This window comes from Gobio gobio, assembly GCF_949357685.1.
Source record: "Gobio gobio genome assembly, chromosome: 11".
NCBI lineage: Eukaryota > Metazoa > Chordata > Actinopteri > Cypriniformes > Gobionidae > Gobio > Gobio gobio.
In genome coordinates, this window is record NC_137104.1 from 51,958,719 (window position 1) to 51,977,348 (window position 18,630).

The 18,630-nt window shown below is 36.1% G+C and overlaps 1 protein-coding gene across 1 annotated transcript; it reads left to right on the top strand.

Annotated features, from left to right (window-relative positions):
- Positions 1-1,651: 1,651 nt before the first annotated feature.
- znrf2a (zinc and ring finger 2a) lies at positions 1,652-18,556 on the top strand. The gene is made up of 5 exons (XM_079828462.1): positions 1,652-2,115; positions 15,769-15,867; positions 16,076-16,181; positions 17,370-17,438; positions 17,589-18,556. The coding sequence occupies exons 1-4, from the start codon at positions 1,836-1,838 to the stop codon at positions 17,425-17,427; spliced, it is 543 nt and encodes a 180-aa protein (XP_079684588.1). The 5' UTR covers positions 1,652-1,835; the 3' UTR covers positions 17,428-17,438; positions 17,589-18,556.
- The last annotated feature ends 74 nt before the right edge of the window (positions 18,557-18,630 follow it).

Genomic DNA, 18,630 nt, shown 5'->3' on the forward strand with positions numbered 1-18,630 from the left:
AACAGATGGCGCGAGTGCATTTGCTATTTAAACAATGTTGCACAGGATGTGAAAATGATACCTGCGTCGGGCTGAAACTAGCAAAAAACACTTGCGTTGGACCTGTCCCACATTGTGCCAGGTGTAAGATACACTGAAAAAAATTATTATGGCCCGATTAAATTAAGCATAATTCATTTGTGCTCATTTAAATAATATACATTTAGTTTTTTGATTTTAATATATGAATTCGTTTTATGGGAATTGCATGTGTTTTTGTTTAAATTGAGATAAAATAAATTGATTGCGACCACTTACGATAAAAAAATTGAGTAAATGCAACAAATCATTTTTTTTCAGTGTAAGGTCTTATTGTTTAAATCTGATTTTCTTGATTTACCGCGAGTACTATGTTTTACCATGCCTAATATCCATCTAGCTTACTGCAGTGTGCAACAAGTGTCTCATAGTAGCTGCCGAGTAGCATTATAACATAACTTTCGATACACTCAAATGTAAATGGACTGCATTTATATAGCGCTTTTAACAAACCAATGGCCATCCAAAGCGCTTTACACATTGGTTCATGAATTCACTGGTTCATTCTGTCTGTGTGTGTTTGTGGAGTGTGAGTGGGAGGCGTGGTTTCTGATTGCCAGTTCATCAGATCATCACCACCACCTGCTGCACTTGATTACTTGGTCTACATATTAGCTTGCTAACTACCCTGTGTTTGTCAGATCGTTTGGTGTGGTTTCGTGGTCCTGTCCTGTTCTCCTCCCGTTTCATCTGGTGTTTGCTGTTCGTGTGGATCCTGTTCGTTTGTGTGGATGTTCTCACCGTGGTGGATCAGCTCCTGGATCTGGTTGCCCATTGAGTCCCTGCGTCACCCGGATCAAAGCCTGCCTACACATCTGACATCCTTGTTTCTACTAACTGTGTTCTGAAGATTAAATTTCTATTTTTCACTCGCACTTGAATCCGCTTCTGTTTTATGACATGAAGTGGTTGTCTACACTGAGTAGAAATATAGTAATATGACAGATATCTTTACAGATGCTTCAAAAGATCTAAATAACAGGTGCAGCAGCAATTATTCCACAATATTAGATAATTATTAGAAAAATAGCATCAGATTGGCGCTTGGAGAAGGGAGTTATGTTCAGATTCTCAGTCTGGATTCATACAAGACATACTTCTAGACATTTTGAAATGGATAAAGTTACATAGGCAGTGATATTTCATTTCTGGGTTTCTTTGCATGTTAGAGAAGAAGGTACACTCTAAAAAAATGGTGCTATATATGGTGGTTCTTGGTCGTAATCATTGGGGAACCACTTTTGGTGTAATATAGCACCATATTTTAACATGTTCTGTATATGGTAGCGGTGCTATAGTACCTCAGCCAAAGAACCGGAGAAGAACCACAGAAGAACCTACAGCACTAATAGAGATTCCCCTGTGATTACGGGCCAAGAACCACGTTTAGTGCCATATTGCACCATTTTTTTAGAGTGTAATGAAGTAGGCCTAGCCTAGATAAGCATGATTTCATTGAAATATAACAATAGAGGACTTCAGATCAGCAGAGAAATGGTAAAAACAAGTATTAAGCAGGAATAATATTGCAAAACCAGACAAGGAGGAGAGGGGGAGGAAGCAGCTGCAGATCATGTGATCTCGGCGTCACTCTGAGTTTGTTTGTGGCGTGCGCGCCTGGATTTACTCACATTGGCTTATGGAAGTGTGAAAAGTTGTTTGTGCTTCGCTCTTAATGTATATTTTGCGTTTATCGGCTTGAGGCTGCAGGTCCAGTTCGTGGCTTCTAGGATTTTTAAAGACTGATATTATAAAGGATGGGTCCGAAACAGAGCAGTCCGTCTGAGGGGGTCCGGATCAGATCTTACTCCGGGTCCGATATGAACAGCGCGGGCGCGCGAGCTGCGGTGCTGCGCTATTACGCGGGCGGTTCGACGGGACAGATCGGCGAACGGGTCCAGTTTTCATCGCACAGACCCGGTTCATTCATCCAGAGCGCTATCATCCCGACCAGCGGCCGGAGAGATGACACAGACGGACAGCGATCACTGATGATCGGCTCTTTACCTGCACACCTGACGCCTTGCATGCTGGGCGGTAAGAGCTGTGCACGAACATGCATGCTTTTTAAAATATCACAATGAATACGAATACATTTATTATATGACCTCATCATTATCACTATATGTATAAAAATGATACGCAATATAATTACATTATATAATGTATAATTATTTAAACGTAGCTAATACTAACAGGTTACAATTTATTTTACGGTGTAATTGTTACAGTGTAGCCTAACTATATAAGTACTTAGTAATATTATTAACTACATGTACTTACTATGTGGTAAGTATATGTAACAAGGACACCGTAAAATAAAGATAAACCTTATAATATGCATCATTTTTGACCTTGTATGAATACATTCCTGAGCATATCATAATCACAAGCTCACACAGGGGTGAATTCAGGTTGATTGGGACACTTTCCCCAGCCATTTCAATAACTAAAAAGTGTCCCAATTAACCTGAAATCATCTTATGTATTAGGGCATATAATAATGTAGCTTATTGACCATATGTTTTATATTATGATATGGTTGTATAATGCCAGCAATTGTCTTTTATTGGCCTAATATGGTTATTCAACTTGTTTATGACCATATCATAATCAAAGTCATATGAATTAAAATTAGGGCTGTCAAATGATTAATCACATCCATAATAAAAGTTTGTGTTTACATAATATATGTGTGTGTATTGTGTATAATTATTATGTATATTTGAATACACACACATGCATGTATATATTTAAGAAATTTGAAAGAAGAAATACTCTATATATATTTATATCCATGGGCGTCGGTAGCAAAACAAAATTTTGGGGTGGGTGAGGGTCCCCCCGAAATTTTTACTGGAGTAGATGCAATTTACATTAAGTGCAAATTGTCCACATAGGTTACTAAACGTCTGGTTGGGCCAGAGGTTTGAATCCGCCTTTTGCCGAACTCGCTCTACTCCCTTTTCCTATCACGTATCAGATCGGAAAGGCATTTATTTTCAATAATAAAAAAAAACATTTGAAAAGTGGAAATAAAGTGTCTAAAGTGTGTTTAATAATGAAGTGTTTATTGGTTAGGGGTAGGTGAACAGAATTATAGACGGTAAAAATGAGTGGGTCCAATATCACTGGTCTTAAAAAGTGGGTGGTTTATATCATTTATATTTATACATAAATATAGCACATTTTTCTTAAATATATACATGCATGTGTGTGTATTTCTATAGGCATACATAATTATACACACACATATATTATGTAAACACAAACTTATTTTGTATGCAATGAATTGTTTGACAGCACTAATTAAAATATACTATAATGAATCTTCTTGACATTTTATAATGGATTAATTATAATTTCAGCAAGTTCATGTATGCAATATGTATTATTTATATATATATAATGTAGCATATCAACCCAATTATTAGGTCATATTTGATATGTGATCTAATGATGCCAATGTCAATAAGTCCATGTATGTATTATATCATAATGTATATTAAAATATATTTTATATAATGTAGGATAGAGGGAGATTTTTTATACTTGGTTTTAAAGTTTTACAAGATCACCTTTGCATGACTGAATGTTTCATGGCTTATTTGATGGTTTTATCTGTGTGTGTGTGTGTGTGTGTGTGTGTGTGTGTGTGTGTGTGTGTGTGTGTGTGTGTGTGTGTGTGTGTGTGTGTGTGTGTGTGTGTGTGTGTGTGTGTGTGAGTCTGTGATCTAGAGCAGAACTGAATGCTGACTGTTTTGTTGTGGATTTGTTATGGTAACTATAAACATACAGAGACTTCCTCATTCAAGAGTGAGAGAACTCAATGACTATAAAACATGTATTCTGTTAATAAATGAGTACTTTGCTGACAGCTTTGCCTGTTCAGATTAAGGTCCGGTCAAAAAGCAATGTTATATTTTTGCGACCTTTGAGTGGCAGTAAATATCAAACATATATTGTGTTAAAGTGGGAGGTTACAATGGTTATTTAATACAATCTGATAATGACAGATTATATTAAATAAATCAGTCATGAATCTTCGGGTCATTTATTGATAGTAGGTCAGATTGATAAGAATCAGAGGGAATCTTTGCTGAACGTGAGAATCGTCTGTGTCAGTCATATGTAATGCATTGTTTTTCATTATTTGACAGTTATTGTATTTGTTAAGGCATTTTACGAGCCATAGTTCCTGTTGGCATCCTTTTTTATGAGTCGTGTTGGAAATAACTGTGAGCAAGTGTTTGGTTGGCAGCTTTTTAATTTGGGGAGCACAGTCTGACCGTTAAAGTGGCTATTTTTCTATTAAGTAATGTTAAAAAGATTTTTTTTGCTATTGTAATTGCAGCTTTAAACAGAAATGAAAAAATGTCTGGTTCAAATGGCTGGTTTCCCGAACACTGACACTCACACTTACCTGACAGAGGCACGGTGTACTTTTTAGGAAATCGACCAACAAGTGGTGTATTTACAGCAAAGATTGAAGGGACATTCTTCTGCACTTTATGTGTCAAATTAGAGTGTGAAGGTCAAAGTGCAAGAGGCATGTGTGTATCATGTGTTTGCTCCAGATGTGTTCAGGAAGATAAGTGTGTTCTCTGTCAATAATATTTGTTGCTGTGTGGTAGTGCACTAGTCAGTTCAGATCGTGAGATTCGAGTGATTTCAAACAGAGACGAGAAAATTCAAACAGAATGTGCATGAAATGAATTGGATCCGTTTTTTAAAATGCTTTTAGTTAATTCAGCCAATATATTATTGGTGCTGACCAGTTAACATAACAGCATTACTTTCAAAATCTAGCCTATGTATTTTCTAATGGATTTTGAGTAAATACTGTGCAAAATATCTGATCTGGAGCCAGATTCACGAAAATCTTGTGAAGGAAGTCTCTTAAAATAAATTCTTAGATGTTTGTAAGAATGATCCAGTGCAATTCTTTAAAAAATCTCAAATATTTAAAGGTGAAGTATGTAAGATTTAATGTACATTCTCTTAACCCAGTTTATTGTTCATTAGTCTCAGCCCACGGATGGCTGGCTGAACGTCTGATGCATAAGTCGTCATCTGATTGGTTGAATTCTACAGGATGTCTGGGAGACGTGTGTGTCACGTTCTTTAATGGTCTGCCTGGAAACAAAGATACCGTGAAGCCAAACCCACTCATGGAAGAAGCAAGCCGTCGTGTTTACAACAATGAGCGCTTATCAGGATCAACTAAACACAGGATTTTCAGACCTATGAAGTATGTAAAGTTGGCGGCATAGAGTCTTTAAAATACGTCCAAGTGCTTACACACCGGTCTGTTATTGTAGGGACATTGACGTTACATTTTCACACCCCTAAACATGATGCGGAACAAAACAATCTGTGATTGGTTGCTGTACATGTCAGTCAGACGGCCTCTGGGCAGTCCTTGGCCAATAAAAGCTGTGATAGAGTCCAGACTAGTGTTGTCACGATACTGGAATTTTAAACTTCGATACGATACCTAAAAAGGTATCGATATTTGATACCATTTTCGATACCACAGGGAAAAAATGCTGCATATACTGTCAAATAGATATTTTTAATATCATTTATTTTTTTGTCCGTCTATTGAAAGTTGTAACAAGTAGATCCACTGGAGGCAAGTGTTTTGAACCCATGTGCAGCATTTATTAACAATAAACAAAACTTAAAACAAAGACTTGGCTTAACTTGGTCAAAACATAAAACAAAGTCATGGCATGGCTAAACAAAACTCACCACCAACGGGTTACCACGTCAAATAACAGACAAAGACACATGGCAAACATGAGGGCTTAAATACACACACTAATGACAAGACAAGTGACACCTGTGAACAGTGATTAAACAATGAACCAATGACAGGACAAGACACAAGATCACATGATGGCATGGGAGTCACATGACAAGACCAGGAAGTGCATGACAAGACTGAACATGACAAACTCAAACAACCATGAACATGATAAACAAAACAGAACCAAGAACAATGAACATGGACCAACACCAAAACACCCTGTGACAAAAGTCTAGGCAATTAAAATTTTCTTCTGAAGAGATCACTTTATATGATAAAGCTTTTAAAGTTTTTCTCATATATAAACGTTGATCAATTACCATTACAATGATCTCACAAATATTTGCTAACTAATTGTGTTGCAATAGCTTACATAAAGCACAAGAAATGCTTGATTTCAAATTGAAAGACGAGTAAACAGTAATAAAATAAGAACAAATAAACAAATGACTAACAATAGCACAAATAAATACAATATGATAAAGATACAAATGAAATAGACTGCTTTATTTTTTCAGGTATGTCTAACAGTATTCCGGTAAATAAACTGAATTTTAACAAAAACAAAGTAATCAAATTTAAAATAACATTGGATAATCTTAATTTTAAAAAAATAAATACAGATGAATCCATAAGAGTTACACAAGTTAATCAGTCAAGAGCAGCAGTAAGTGATCGTTTGTCTTTTTTGAATAATAAAGTTTTGCTGTCCCTTTAAGACCTGAAAAATCCCGCAGAACACGCGTTCGCCGTGTTCAGAGGGTTAACCGGACTGAATGAGAGGCGGGTGCGTGTCAACTTGCTGTCGGTCGGAGAGGAGAGAAGACCATGTATCGATACTATAGAAAAGGAGTATCGTATCGTTTCAGATATTTTACATATCGAATATACATATCGAAATATCGATATTTTTGACAACACTAGTCCAGACCTTCTGCCGTCAGTCTGAAGGTCTGGCTACATGAGACTAATTGGTCATTGACTACTAATAGTATGCCATTCATGGGGTATCTTTCCCAAAAATGTAAACATTAAGCCTCCCAGGCACCATCTAAACATTGAGAGTGGTCTGCTCACATCTGTCAATCTCTCTTCAGCTCAACCTATAGTGAGAGTTTGGGGCGTGGCTACTGTAGTACGTTGAGTCCAGATTGGATGGAGATGCTTGCATTCGCTCTAGACAGAGTGTTAGTCTACTCAACTTTTTACTCATGACACATAGCAACACACCTAATATTTAGGACATTTTATTGAAAGTATCCTACTTTTACCTGTTGAGACATGCCTTCACTAGCACCTGCAAGAGCTGAATTTGTGATATTTGAGTTGGGGGAGGCGTGACGCACAAAAGGAGCTTTGCAAAATATGTTTTATTTTTGTTAGACGCCATTAGTGTAGCAGAAGCTACATACTTCACCTTTAAGATTTTTTTTCTTTAAGAAGAACATGACAGGTTGTGCTGTTATCTGATTGTATGGTGTTTCTTGCCGAAGACTCGCTGATCAACTCAATGAAAAACACATAAAGGGTTAGTTCAACAACTATCCTTTTAAAGGTGGCCTCTATTTGTGCTGCCTGTAGATTACTCATAATAATCATAATGGAAGCTATTTTTGTTGCGACTGGCTTGATATGAGTTCAGCACTTGCTGTTGTGTTTTTTTTTTATGTACTGTGTATTTTAAATAGATATTTTGTGCTGAATGTACCAAAAAATTAGCAATTATTAAGTATTAAATTAAAATAAAAAATTGGTTCTTATTTGAAGGGATTTTGTAGAGTGTAGACATGTGCCTGTAAACGGTAATACGATATACCGCAATAATGAACATGCGCAATATTGTTATCGTGGGCACTTCAAAATACTGTGAATAATTATTTCTTACGAATTATTCAGATTTTTAGAATGCATTTTAAGAATACTTTACCCATCAACCGTTTAAAATGAACAATACTTCAAAGAGGAACACGCACTGATGTAAACAAAACCCAACGAGCCGAGCATATGGCGGAACGAGTGAAGGACATGCCCTGAATGAAACGCACATTCGCTCTTTGACAGCAGAGGGCGCTAACGGAACAGCAGAAATGCAGCCGTTTCCCTGGTAATCTTCGTAAACAAATCTCATCACATAACCAAATACTTAATACTTAAAGGGTGTGTCTCAATCAGCTCCCTAGTTTAGTAGTCAGGGCACTGATCAGGGAGTCAGCCCATTGACTTGTGTCTTGATCAGTGCCCTGACTACTGAACTAGGGAGCTGATTGGGACGCACCTAAAGACTTAAGGCTATTCATTTTCAAACTTAAACATTTTATATTTTAATCTGGACTAAATTACATGCCCTAGATATTGTTTGAATATGTTCTGATTGTTATTCAGTCGCACAATTTACAATAAGGCTCTATTATTTAACATTAGTTCATTCATTAACAAACTGACAATGAAAAATACTTCTAAAACGTGAATTAATCTTAGTTAAATGTAAATTTCAGCATTTAATAACACATTATTAATATCAAAAGTTGTAACTGTATTATTTAATGGACCTGAGCTTACACTAACTTACAGCTGCTTTTTAAACTAACATTATCAAAGAATAATAACTGTAAAAATGTAGCTATTTGTTGATGTTAATGCATTAACTAGTGAGACCTTGTTGTAAAGTGTTACCTATTGTTCTTTATAATTCTTTAGCTCTTTAATCAGTTTTAAATATTAGTTTACTTTACACAAAAATGTTAATGCTTTAATGTATTTAAATGTTTGGTTCTTTTTGTTATAAAGAAAGTTAGTTATTAAACCTGTGATAGTATGACAACACTTTTTTTGCAACGAATTTCAATATCGTGATAATACCGTATACCGGGATAAAAGCTTCGGCAATTAATCGCGACACGAAAATTTGATACCGGCACATGCCTAGTAGAGGGGTTACTGAATTTCGAATTAAGCATTAATACTATAGTAATTAATATATGTTTATTAATATTAAATATTTGTATACAATTTTATATATTATATTATAGTAACTCACAGAGTTGCCTGTACAATTACAGCATGTGTTGAGATCAAATCGAATCAAGATCGGTAACTGAATCAAATCACAATCTTGTGAACCGAAATAAAATTGAATTGTTAAATTTGTCAATACCCAGCCCTTAACTAGACACTGTTGTTTGGACAGCAGTCAGTGATCCTTAAGCAACCTTTGCCGTCATAACTCAGGCATGTGTTTCAGTTTGACCTTTTACCCCACACATCACCATAAAGTTCCCCTATAGACCTTGATTCCTCTAGACTACAAACAAACACACAGCTGACTTAGAGATTGACTTCCTTTTGAGGGTGTTTGTGTCTGTAATCAGTCTTGAGATGCTGCCGTGTATCTGAAAGCGCCTTCTTATGAATACACACCTGACCTTTTTTTTTTTTGTCAGTGCATGATAAACAGGTGTGTGTGTGTGTGTACTTATACAGTTACCTTTATAAGGATGTGTTTGAGTTTTAAACTATGGGGGTGAGGAACTTTTGGCCGCTCCTCACTTTCTGTCATCCCTAAAAGGGCGGGTTAAGACTTGGTTGTAGGGTTACAGATACAAATAATTTAAGGGTTAGGCACTTAGGCCCCGTCCACACGAAGCCAGAACTTTCCCTATCCTATCTTTTTTTTTTTCCTCGTTTCAAGAAATATCTGCGTACACACGAGAGCATGAAAACGGCTCAAAACGATGTAGTATACATGCCAGGCCAGTATGTGGCACTGTAGTTCTGCCACAGAAATACACTAAAAATGGAGAAGAAGAAGTGGCTAGAAGGGGTACGGCAACAGTCGGAGGTGAGGTAAAATTTCACAATAAAATAACAATAAATAAATTTGCTACTTACCAGATGTGTTTTATTAACGCATACACCTACCCCAACCCTAAACATACCCTTACAATAATGCAAATACAGTAATTAAACAATGCAGTATTGATGTGCGCATGCCCAGTGCCCGTAGTTGTATTCCTTCTAGTCTTCCCCGTGCAGGACGTGGTGTGATGACATCACCGTTTCACAAAATATACGGATTGGCTGTATACACGAAACCGCAAGGGTGTCGTTTTCAGATTTATCCACTTTAGGACCCGGTTTTAAAAAATAGCGGTTTCAGTCTCCCAAAACGCCGGATCCGTGTGGACGAAACGCCAATACGATAAAAAATGTATACGTATACAGTGATACGCGTCTCCGTGTGGACGGGCCCTTAGTTGTGATATTTAAAGGGTAACTTCAGTGATTTAGCATTACGCTTTGTATCAGTAGATCCCCCTGAGACGAGAGAATTATGCATTTTATTTCTGGAAAAAATATCCTCTGATGACGCAAATATCGTCATTTTGCGTCATCGGAGGATTTTTTGTCCAGAGCCTAAAAACTACAGCCAGTAGAGGGAGCTGTTCCGCATGTTTTCAACCCGCCCACAGGGGAGAGATCTCACTCTCAGAATGGAAATGCGCTCAGCCTCGGGCATTCATAACGGAACGGTGCGGAGCAAAGTGAGTGTTTCAAATTTTCAATTAATTCCTATGAAAGTTTAGCTTCCATATTCGATTAGAAAACGCGCCAGACTGGGCATGCGCTGTGAATGACAGCCGCGCTTACCTCAGCTCTGCTCAGCTCTTCCCTCTCGTGATGAATGAAATCTGACTCCTGCCTCGTTTGTCCTGTGACTTTCGTTCGGCTCACTCACTCTTTATTTAAAAGACACGTTCAGATTTTAATTGTAGTGTTTATTCTCTAACTGAGCAAAATTAATTGTATTATTATGAAGATCAAAACGACGCTGTGGGCGGTGTAGGGAGTGGCCTCGTAGGGCAGCAAAGCAAGTGCATTCTGGGAGTTGTTGTCTTTCATCCAAATGAGACAAAAATAAATTTTCTGTCTTTTCTAAGCAGTGTTCATTTCGTTGACGAATAATTTATCATAATTTTCGTCAACAACCTTTTTTCACTGACAAAAACGAGACGATAACTAAATAAAAACTAGTGTTGGATGACAAACTATGACGAAAATCAACTGATTAATAAAAACGAGACGAAAATTTTAGGGAGGGACGATTAGGGAAGAGATCCAGTCAGAACTGATGTCCTGAACAGATGCGCACCTTTGATCTGAACGTGCTGATCTAACCACTGGAAAACACGGCTGCTGTTGCGCTTCTACAGGCTCATCCCCAATCCAGCGCTCCAGAGCGGCTCAATGAATTGCGCACATTTATGTCAGACAATTGTTTATGGACTAATGCTGATGAATAATGACAATGTTTACTTTACAATCTTTATATAGTAATATGTTTTAGACGGTTGTAACATGCATATTAATAATAATGCATATTTTATGTCATCTGAACTTGAATGAGCCGCTCCAACTGCAACAGAGGCGCAAACATTTCATTAAAAGTCACGCATTATATATTCGTTTTTGGTTACACAATAAACTGTATTTAATAGAATTCCCATTTAATTTATAGTCAGGAGGAAAGACCAGTATTTGACACATATTCAATAAAGTATCAGGGTTATAATGATTAACTAAAACCATTAAAAAAAAACTTCATTACTTGAAATTAAATAAATGTTAACTGAAATTAAAAAAAATAAATAAACAAACTTATTTGAAGCTTTAGCTTAACCTGATATGGCCTACTGACTAAAACAGAAATACAAAGTTATAAAAACTATATAGCTGTTTTAAAAAACAGACAAAAAAGTGAATTGAGCTCTTTCGTGTATTTTTAATGTCAAAAACAAAATGATGTCAATGTCAGTTCAAGTGACAGTCGGTTATGTGATGCTTAAATGCTTAATGTATTACAATTTAACTAAACTCATTAGATTTTAGGAGACTAAATCTACTGTAGATTTAGTCGACTAAAACTAGACTAAAACTAAAAACCATTCAGGAGACTAAAATATGACTAAAACTAAATGGCATTTTAGTCAAAAGACTATGACTAAAACTAAATCAAAATTTGCTGTCAAAATGAACACTGTTTCTCAGTCTAGAAGGCACCACATTCAAAAATAATTTCACATTTCTACTACATAAATGACCCAGTTTAAATACACATTCATCTTCCCAGCGCTGAAGTGCCCCTTTAAGGTTAGGGTAAGGGGCTAGGGATTGCATTATATCAATGAATGTCCTCAAAAAGAAGTGTGTGTGTTGCAACTCAGCAGTGTTTAGACTCTTTCTCAGTAACATTTGCCTACTTATCTAGTTAGTGATTTACAGGTCAATGCATAAATGATTTCTCACTTTTAAGCACAAGTCTTGAGTGTTTGCAAAGAAATGGCAAACATGTTCAGCACATTAGTTAAACTATCAAAACTGCTGCAAACCTCATTACAAAAAGTACTGAATCTACCCCTTTTTTAGTGCTCAGTTTTTACTGTGCATGCACATCAGAAATGCATTATAGTTAATATGCATTCAGATGAATTCTCTGTATTGTGTATTGTGTTCTGTTGCATAATTTATAAGCATATCTTTACATTGATGTGTATTTTGGGTCTTTCCTTCATATAATTAAATACAATCTGTTCTAGTGATTCCCTTCAGTCTGTGTGAGATCCGAATGTATGCATTGAAAGTGTGACTGTATTGCGTGAGAAACAAATGAAAGTGACAGTATAAACTATAATGTTGAACATAATGTATACTAATGCAGTAGGGGAATATATGTGGGCCCTGATAATGCCAAATGTCTGATTTTAGCAGTACAAAAGTATATTAAATATATGTAGTGAGTGACAGAGTGCAAGCATATGTGTGTCTTGCCTTCACGTGCTATCGGAATTATCGTAAATACGAGTTTCCTAGGTAAAAATTGCACATGAACGCCCTCTGATGTCGTGTTTACCACTGGGAAGTTCGGAAATAATTTTGATACCCCAATTCCCGAGATGGGCGTGTCATAAGCTTTAAACATGGTGGCGGAGAGAACTACCGCTGTGGCAGGTGTGGTTTTATTGTTTTTTTTTCCAAAACAGCTAGGTCGTCTTATCTTGACATTAATGTAGTACATATTTACATGTAAGAGTAATCATATGAAGCGTATTGTATGTTTGGTACACAGCGAAAATAGCCTGCATTTGACTGAAATTACAGAATCAGCAGAAAGCGGACTATCTGGAATGTTTATATGGTTGTCGGTGCATGGGACACTACATATGATGTTGGTTTTAATAAGATTTTCCCAATAAATAGGCATGAATAACCTGGGGCCCGTTTCAGAAAGGAGGTTAAGTGAAAACTCTGAGTAGGTTAACCCTGAAATAAGGGAAACTCTGGGTTTTCTGTTTCAGAATGGGAGGTATGTCAAACCCGAGAAAGCAGGGTAAGCCAAGCCCGTTTCTGAAAGAGAGGTAACTTATACTCCGAGTCAGTTACCAGGGTAACTTACTCTGTGAACCTAACCTGGTCAGAAGCAGGTTTTCTTTGGTAAACCCAGAGTTTCTTTCATTCTCCTAACCCTTTTTAAAGCACCAGCAGTGTTTAAATACTTTATTCATACATTCAAACGCCACAAATGTTTTTCTTACTGAGTATTTTGGTCGTATTTCAAGTATAAATATAAAAAAATATATAAATTTAATCTAAATCTAAAGTAAGCAAAGTTTACTTAAAACAAATTAAATTTTCTGCCACTTGACAAAAATACAAAGTAAGAAAAGCATTCTTTGCAGGAACATTCATTGCTCATATTTTAATCATGAGGACACTGTCAAAGTGTCAAAAATGGCATGTCCTTTTATACAGGATCCTGACGTTCACTTGATAATCCTCTAGAAGTAACCTAATAATTCGAATTTCCTTTAGGATTTCCAGTGGTTGGATGCATTTATGACACTCATATTCCCATCATCACACTTTCTGAAAACGGATTACTGTATGGGATGGAAGGATGCTGCCAGATGGTAGTACGAGATATATGGCATAACCACCACCACAGCTGTTAAATACATTTATTTACAATTTTATAGTCATCTTTATTTCCTACAAATACTTTATTCTTTTTCCTGTTGGATGTTAATATTCTTCCTCCATCTCCTCTTCATCTGTCAGTGGTGCTGGAGTTTGGCTGGCCTGAGTAGAAGTCAATAATGTCATTACCCTGATTAATAAATGTAACTGGTGGGATCAGAGAACATTTCACTATGTGAAAAGAGCATAGACCCTTTTCACATTTCTGGGTTTCCGAAGCTGAAGTCGTCATAGTTGGGTCAACTCTTATAGCGGTGAATGAGAGAATACATTAAATATATATTTTAGTCTCCATTTGCTCAAATAGCAAAAGAAAAACTCCACAATAGTGATTTCACAACTTTCAAAAAGATGGAAAAATTAAAGTGAGATTGATAACTGCAGTGAAAAGAGAGAAAGATTTTAATTTTCACCATCACTCCCATAGACACTGTATTAGAAACACTCTCACAGCAGCAGTAACTTGATTTTTGTAATTTGATGCAAAAGTAATATAATACAAAGTATTAGTTTTATAAATGTACATACATAAAAAATACAAAAAACGTTGCAGGATTTACGATATTGATGACCATTAAAACACGTCATCACAGTCTGTGAAAAGGGTCTATGTGGGAAAAGCTGCTGCACATTGGACACTGAATGATATTTATTTAATATGTCAAATGTTTGTAAAGTCATTAAACCTACACCCATGAACATTTTATGCTTAAAGCTTTTCCTGATTGAATTATGTTTTTATTTTTAATTTTTTTAGCGGCTGCCACATTCTTTGTTTGCCTTTTGGATACCATGAAAATTAAACTTAATTAAAATAATTAAGAATTAAACTTGTGTATTGACCCGGAAGTATGCAAACGTCTTTTTGTTGGGTGCTGTTGCCATGGTGAATCGTAATTTCGGAGCTCCATTGATCGTGGCTTTTCATAGTTGGAGTGCATGAGCTTAACTCAGAGTCAGTCTACTCAGAGTTGATTGAACTACCTCAATTCAGCTGTTCTGAAACCCAAAACTCAGAGTTTCCCATCTCAGAGTAAGTCAACTCAGAGTTCAGGTTTAAACTCAGAGTTGGTTGAACCCCCTTTCTGAAACAGGCCCCTGGTGTCCACCATGATTCCTGTTCACTCCGACAACAAAGCACTTGAATGCAACAAGCTCGTAATCACGACTTCTAAAGTGGGAATTAGGAAATTTCCGATAGCACGTGAAGGCAGCATAACATAATTCTGTAATTTCAGCTTCATGAATATTGTTATTCTGGCATCACATTTCCCTGTGCATTGAGGATCAGGACCAAGTCTAAGCCTATTCAAGTCCACCCCTGATGTAGCCTAATACCAAATTTAGCATTTTAATCAACAGTATGTTTTTGTTCACTTTTTACCATATGTCTTGGAAGTACTAATAATAAAAATAAAACTTTTATTTTGGCTTAAAAGTATTGTGATAGTATCATATCATGAAATGTAGTGAATCATGATATGAGTGTATCGTTACGCCCATAGAGCAGACCGTTTAATCATAATATAATCACTTTACAACTTTATAATGAATTTAATTTGAAATGAAGCACATGTTGGCAAATCCTGCTTTACAGTCATTCAGCCATGTGCCGCTCGAGCACGTACTGTGGATTTTACATATCAGATATTATTCATATCGTGTTGATAACCCATTTACGCACATTACAGTAAATAGACTCACAGACGAGATTACAACATTTCCTGTTCACTGAGAGGAAATAAATAAATAGGTTTTGTTATCTTTCAGCTGACCTACATAATGTAGGGCCAATAAATCATACAGATATGACAATAGTTAAGAATGATTTGTTCTGTTTGTTTCAGCTGGATTCGACTGTCCCGTCTGCTCAAAGTATGTCTGCTCTGATGAAATGGACATTCATTTGCCCATGTGTTTCTCCAAACACAGACTCAATTATAACGGTGAGAACAACCTTAGATCATTGGCCTGTTTCTGCAATCCTGAGCTCTCAAATATAAAAACATATTTCACTTATTATATTTCATGCTGGACTGGCTTGTGTTTGTCCTCCACAGTCTATTCTAGAGCTCATTTGTTTTGTTGTGGAACAGCGCCCCCATGTGCTCTAATCTTCTAGGAGGCTGTTAGTGATGTTTTATCTTTCTGTAGATGATGTTTTATCCCAGGACTCGGGTGAGTGTTCGATATGTCTGGATGATATGGTTCAGGGGGACACCATCGCTCGACTGCCCTGTCTCTGTGTCTACCACAAAGGGTATGAGAGGAAGCATTCACTCACACACAATGTGCCATTGACTTTCAGGGGGGTCAGCTTTTTTCAGTTAACCTAGTTTATGCATGCGTCAACTAAGTTCATCAAATTTAATTCAGTTAGATCTTATTTATTCAACAACAATATGCCGTTAATAACCAAGAAACAAGAAAAAACATTCCGCCATGTATACAATAGTTTTTAAAACTGTAGAACTGTTTCACTTAAACCTCTTCAAAACATTGTACATAGGAAACTCTGACCGTAGTAAAACACTGCCTTATGTCTGTTGCCTTTCTCTTACTCATGACATCACCAGTGTTAAATTAAATATAATTTCAAAAAAGGTGTGCCATTTAAATATGAAAAGGTTAAATCAATTTATTAGCAACATAAACATGGATAAATCAGATCATGGATCTAATACAGTAGCCTATCTTTGTGAGCTTTGCGCCTTACACAATGATATGACATTGGTATTAACAATTTAGAAAAAAACAAAAATAAAATGTTTTGTATGATACACAATCTCAGTATGTATAATTATAATAAAGTGATTCCTAGCCATTTCACTGATGATCATAAAAGAACATCCTCTTATAGATTATTCGTACTATAGTTATGGACGTAACGTCCATGTGTGCATCAGAAAAAATTTAATAAAACTTTTTTTAATTTAAATCTAAATTTAGAGTTGTATGCTGTTTTAATTAACAGTATTTACCATTCATGATTCATTCACACTCAAGGCATCACCATTTCACAGTAAACATTTGATTTTAATGCACTGTGCAGGAAATGTATGCATGATGGGATACACTTATATTTAGATTCAAACGCTTATTTTCCAGGAAAAAGTCTCTCTTGAACACTTACTGTATCTGTCGTTATGTCTCCATTGCATGCAGCCAATTGAATGTGCTATATTTTCCCGCATTTATCCTTCTCGGCCAATAGTACGACCCATTTTAGGAGTGGTCAAATTTATATTAATAATATTATTATTATGATTTCAGATACAGAGCAATGTGAACTATTTTCCGCTATTAAAACGGCAGATTCCCCTATATCTTATTTTGATGTCCTTCAGTGGGATTAAAGTCGTACTTAGGGGGTCCTTACTCCCATACACACACATACTGTACCTGCTGTCTGTGTCTGTGTAAATCATCTCATCTTCTGCTCCTGCAGGTGTATTGATGAATGGTTTGAGGTCAACAGGTCATGTCCAGAACATCCCACAGATTAACATTATAACAGGTCAGATGCTACACACTTTACATTGATACATATCCCATGTTTTTGTTGTAATAGCGATCAGATATAATTCAACTATTTTATAATTAATTAATGTTATGCCCATTGTCCTATTCATACCATATTCCACACAAAACTATTTTTTAACTGCAGATATTTCCAGTAAAGAAGAGCAGCAGAAAAAAGTTCAGCTGATATTTACTCCAGGATCTGTGCAGCTTTGATAGTAGATCATGAATCCATCACCAACTGAGACCCAAATGGACCTAAAACCTGCTGTGCCAAATCTGAATGAAATCATGTGTAATATACTCTACACAGTTCTGTTATCAGACCTGAAGGCTGTTTAACGGTAATCTAGCCACTATCTTCACCCATGAAGCTCTTCAGAGATCAGATGGTGGACTACAGTATTACTGTTTCATGATCCATAACCACATGATGGGATGTACAGATCTTTCTGGTAAACTGTTGGTATCCAAAGGAAGAGTTTGTTTTGGAAAATGAATGAAAGAATGTCAGGAAAAGCTACCACATGGACGATTAAATCATTTTTGTACACTTTTCATTTTTGAAATTACTTAAAAGAAATTTACCTTTTGATGGTTATTTGTTGTGCGTTTACTGATATGTTTTTGACAATTGCTGTAAAATGTGTTGCTGACTGTGTATATATTAGGAAATTGTGATGAACAAAATAATATATATAATAATCTCTATAATATTCCCATGAGTTATCCTCATTTCAAGCATAAATCCATCATTATAAATTAAAAGTGCTCTGGGAATGTAAAGACATCTGTCCTTTTCTGCTTTGTGTTTGAGTGAATATTATTCTATCCATTTCGACATCGTTCTTTTCGCATAATTTCACGTCTCAAAAAACTGATGCAGGGTGGTTGGAATCATTAGTATTATATAATGTTTTTTAAAAAAACATCTCACTTGTTGTGGACCGTTTACCATTGAAGCTGTCAGTTGACAGTTCCCTTATTAGACCAACAATTTCCAGCCCAAAATCTCTCAAAACCCGCCCACTCCAAGAAAAACCTGACCAAAACATTCACTGTAAAAAGAATATGATGTTATATAAAGTTATTCAATAAAAATTTCAAAAATCGTATTGTTCATCGATGCTTTTAACCTGCCCTACAAAATCCCGGTAGGCCTACCAACAGTGTCAACATTGTTAAAG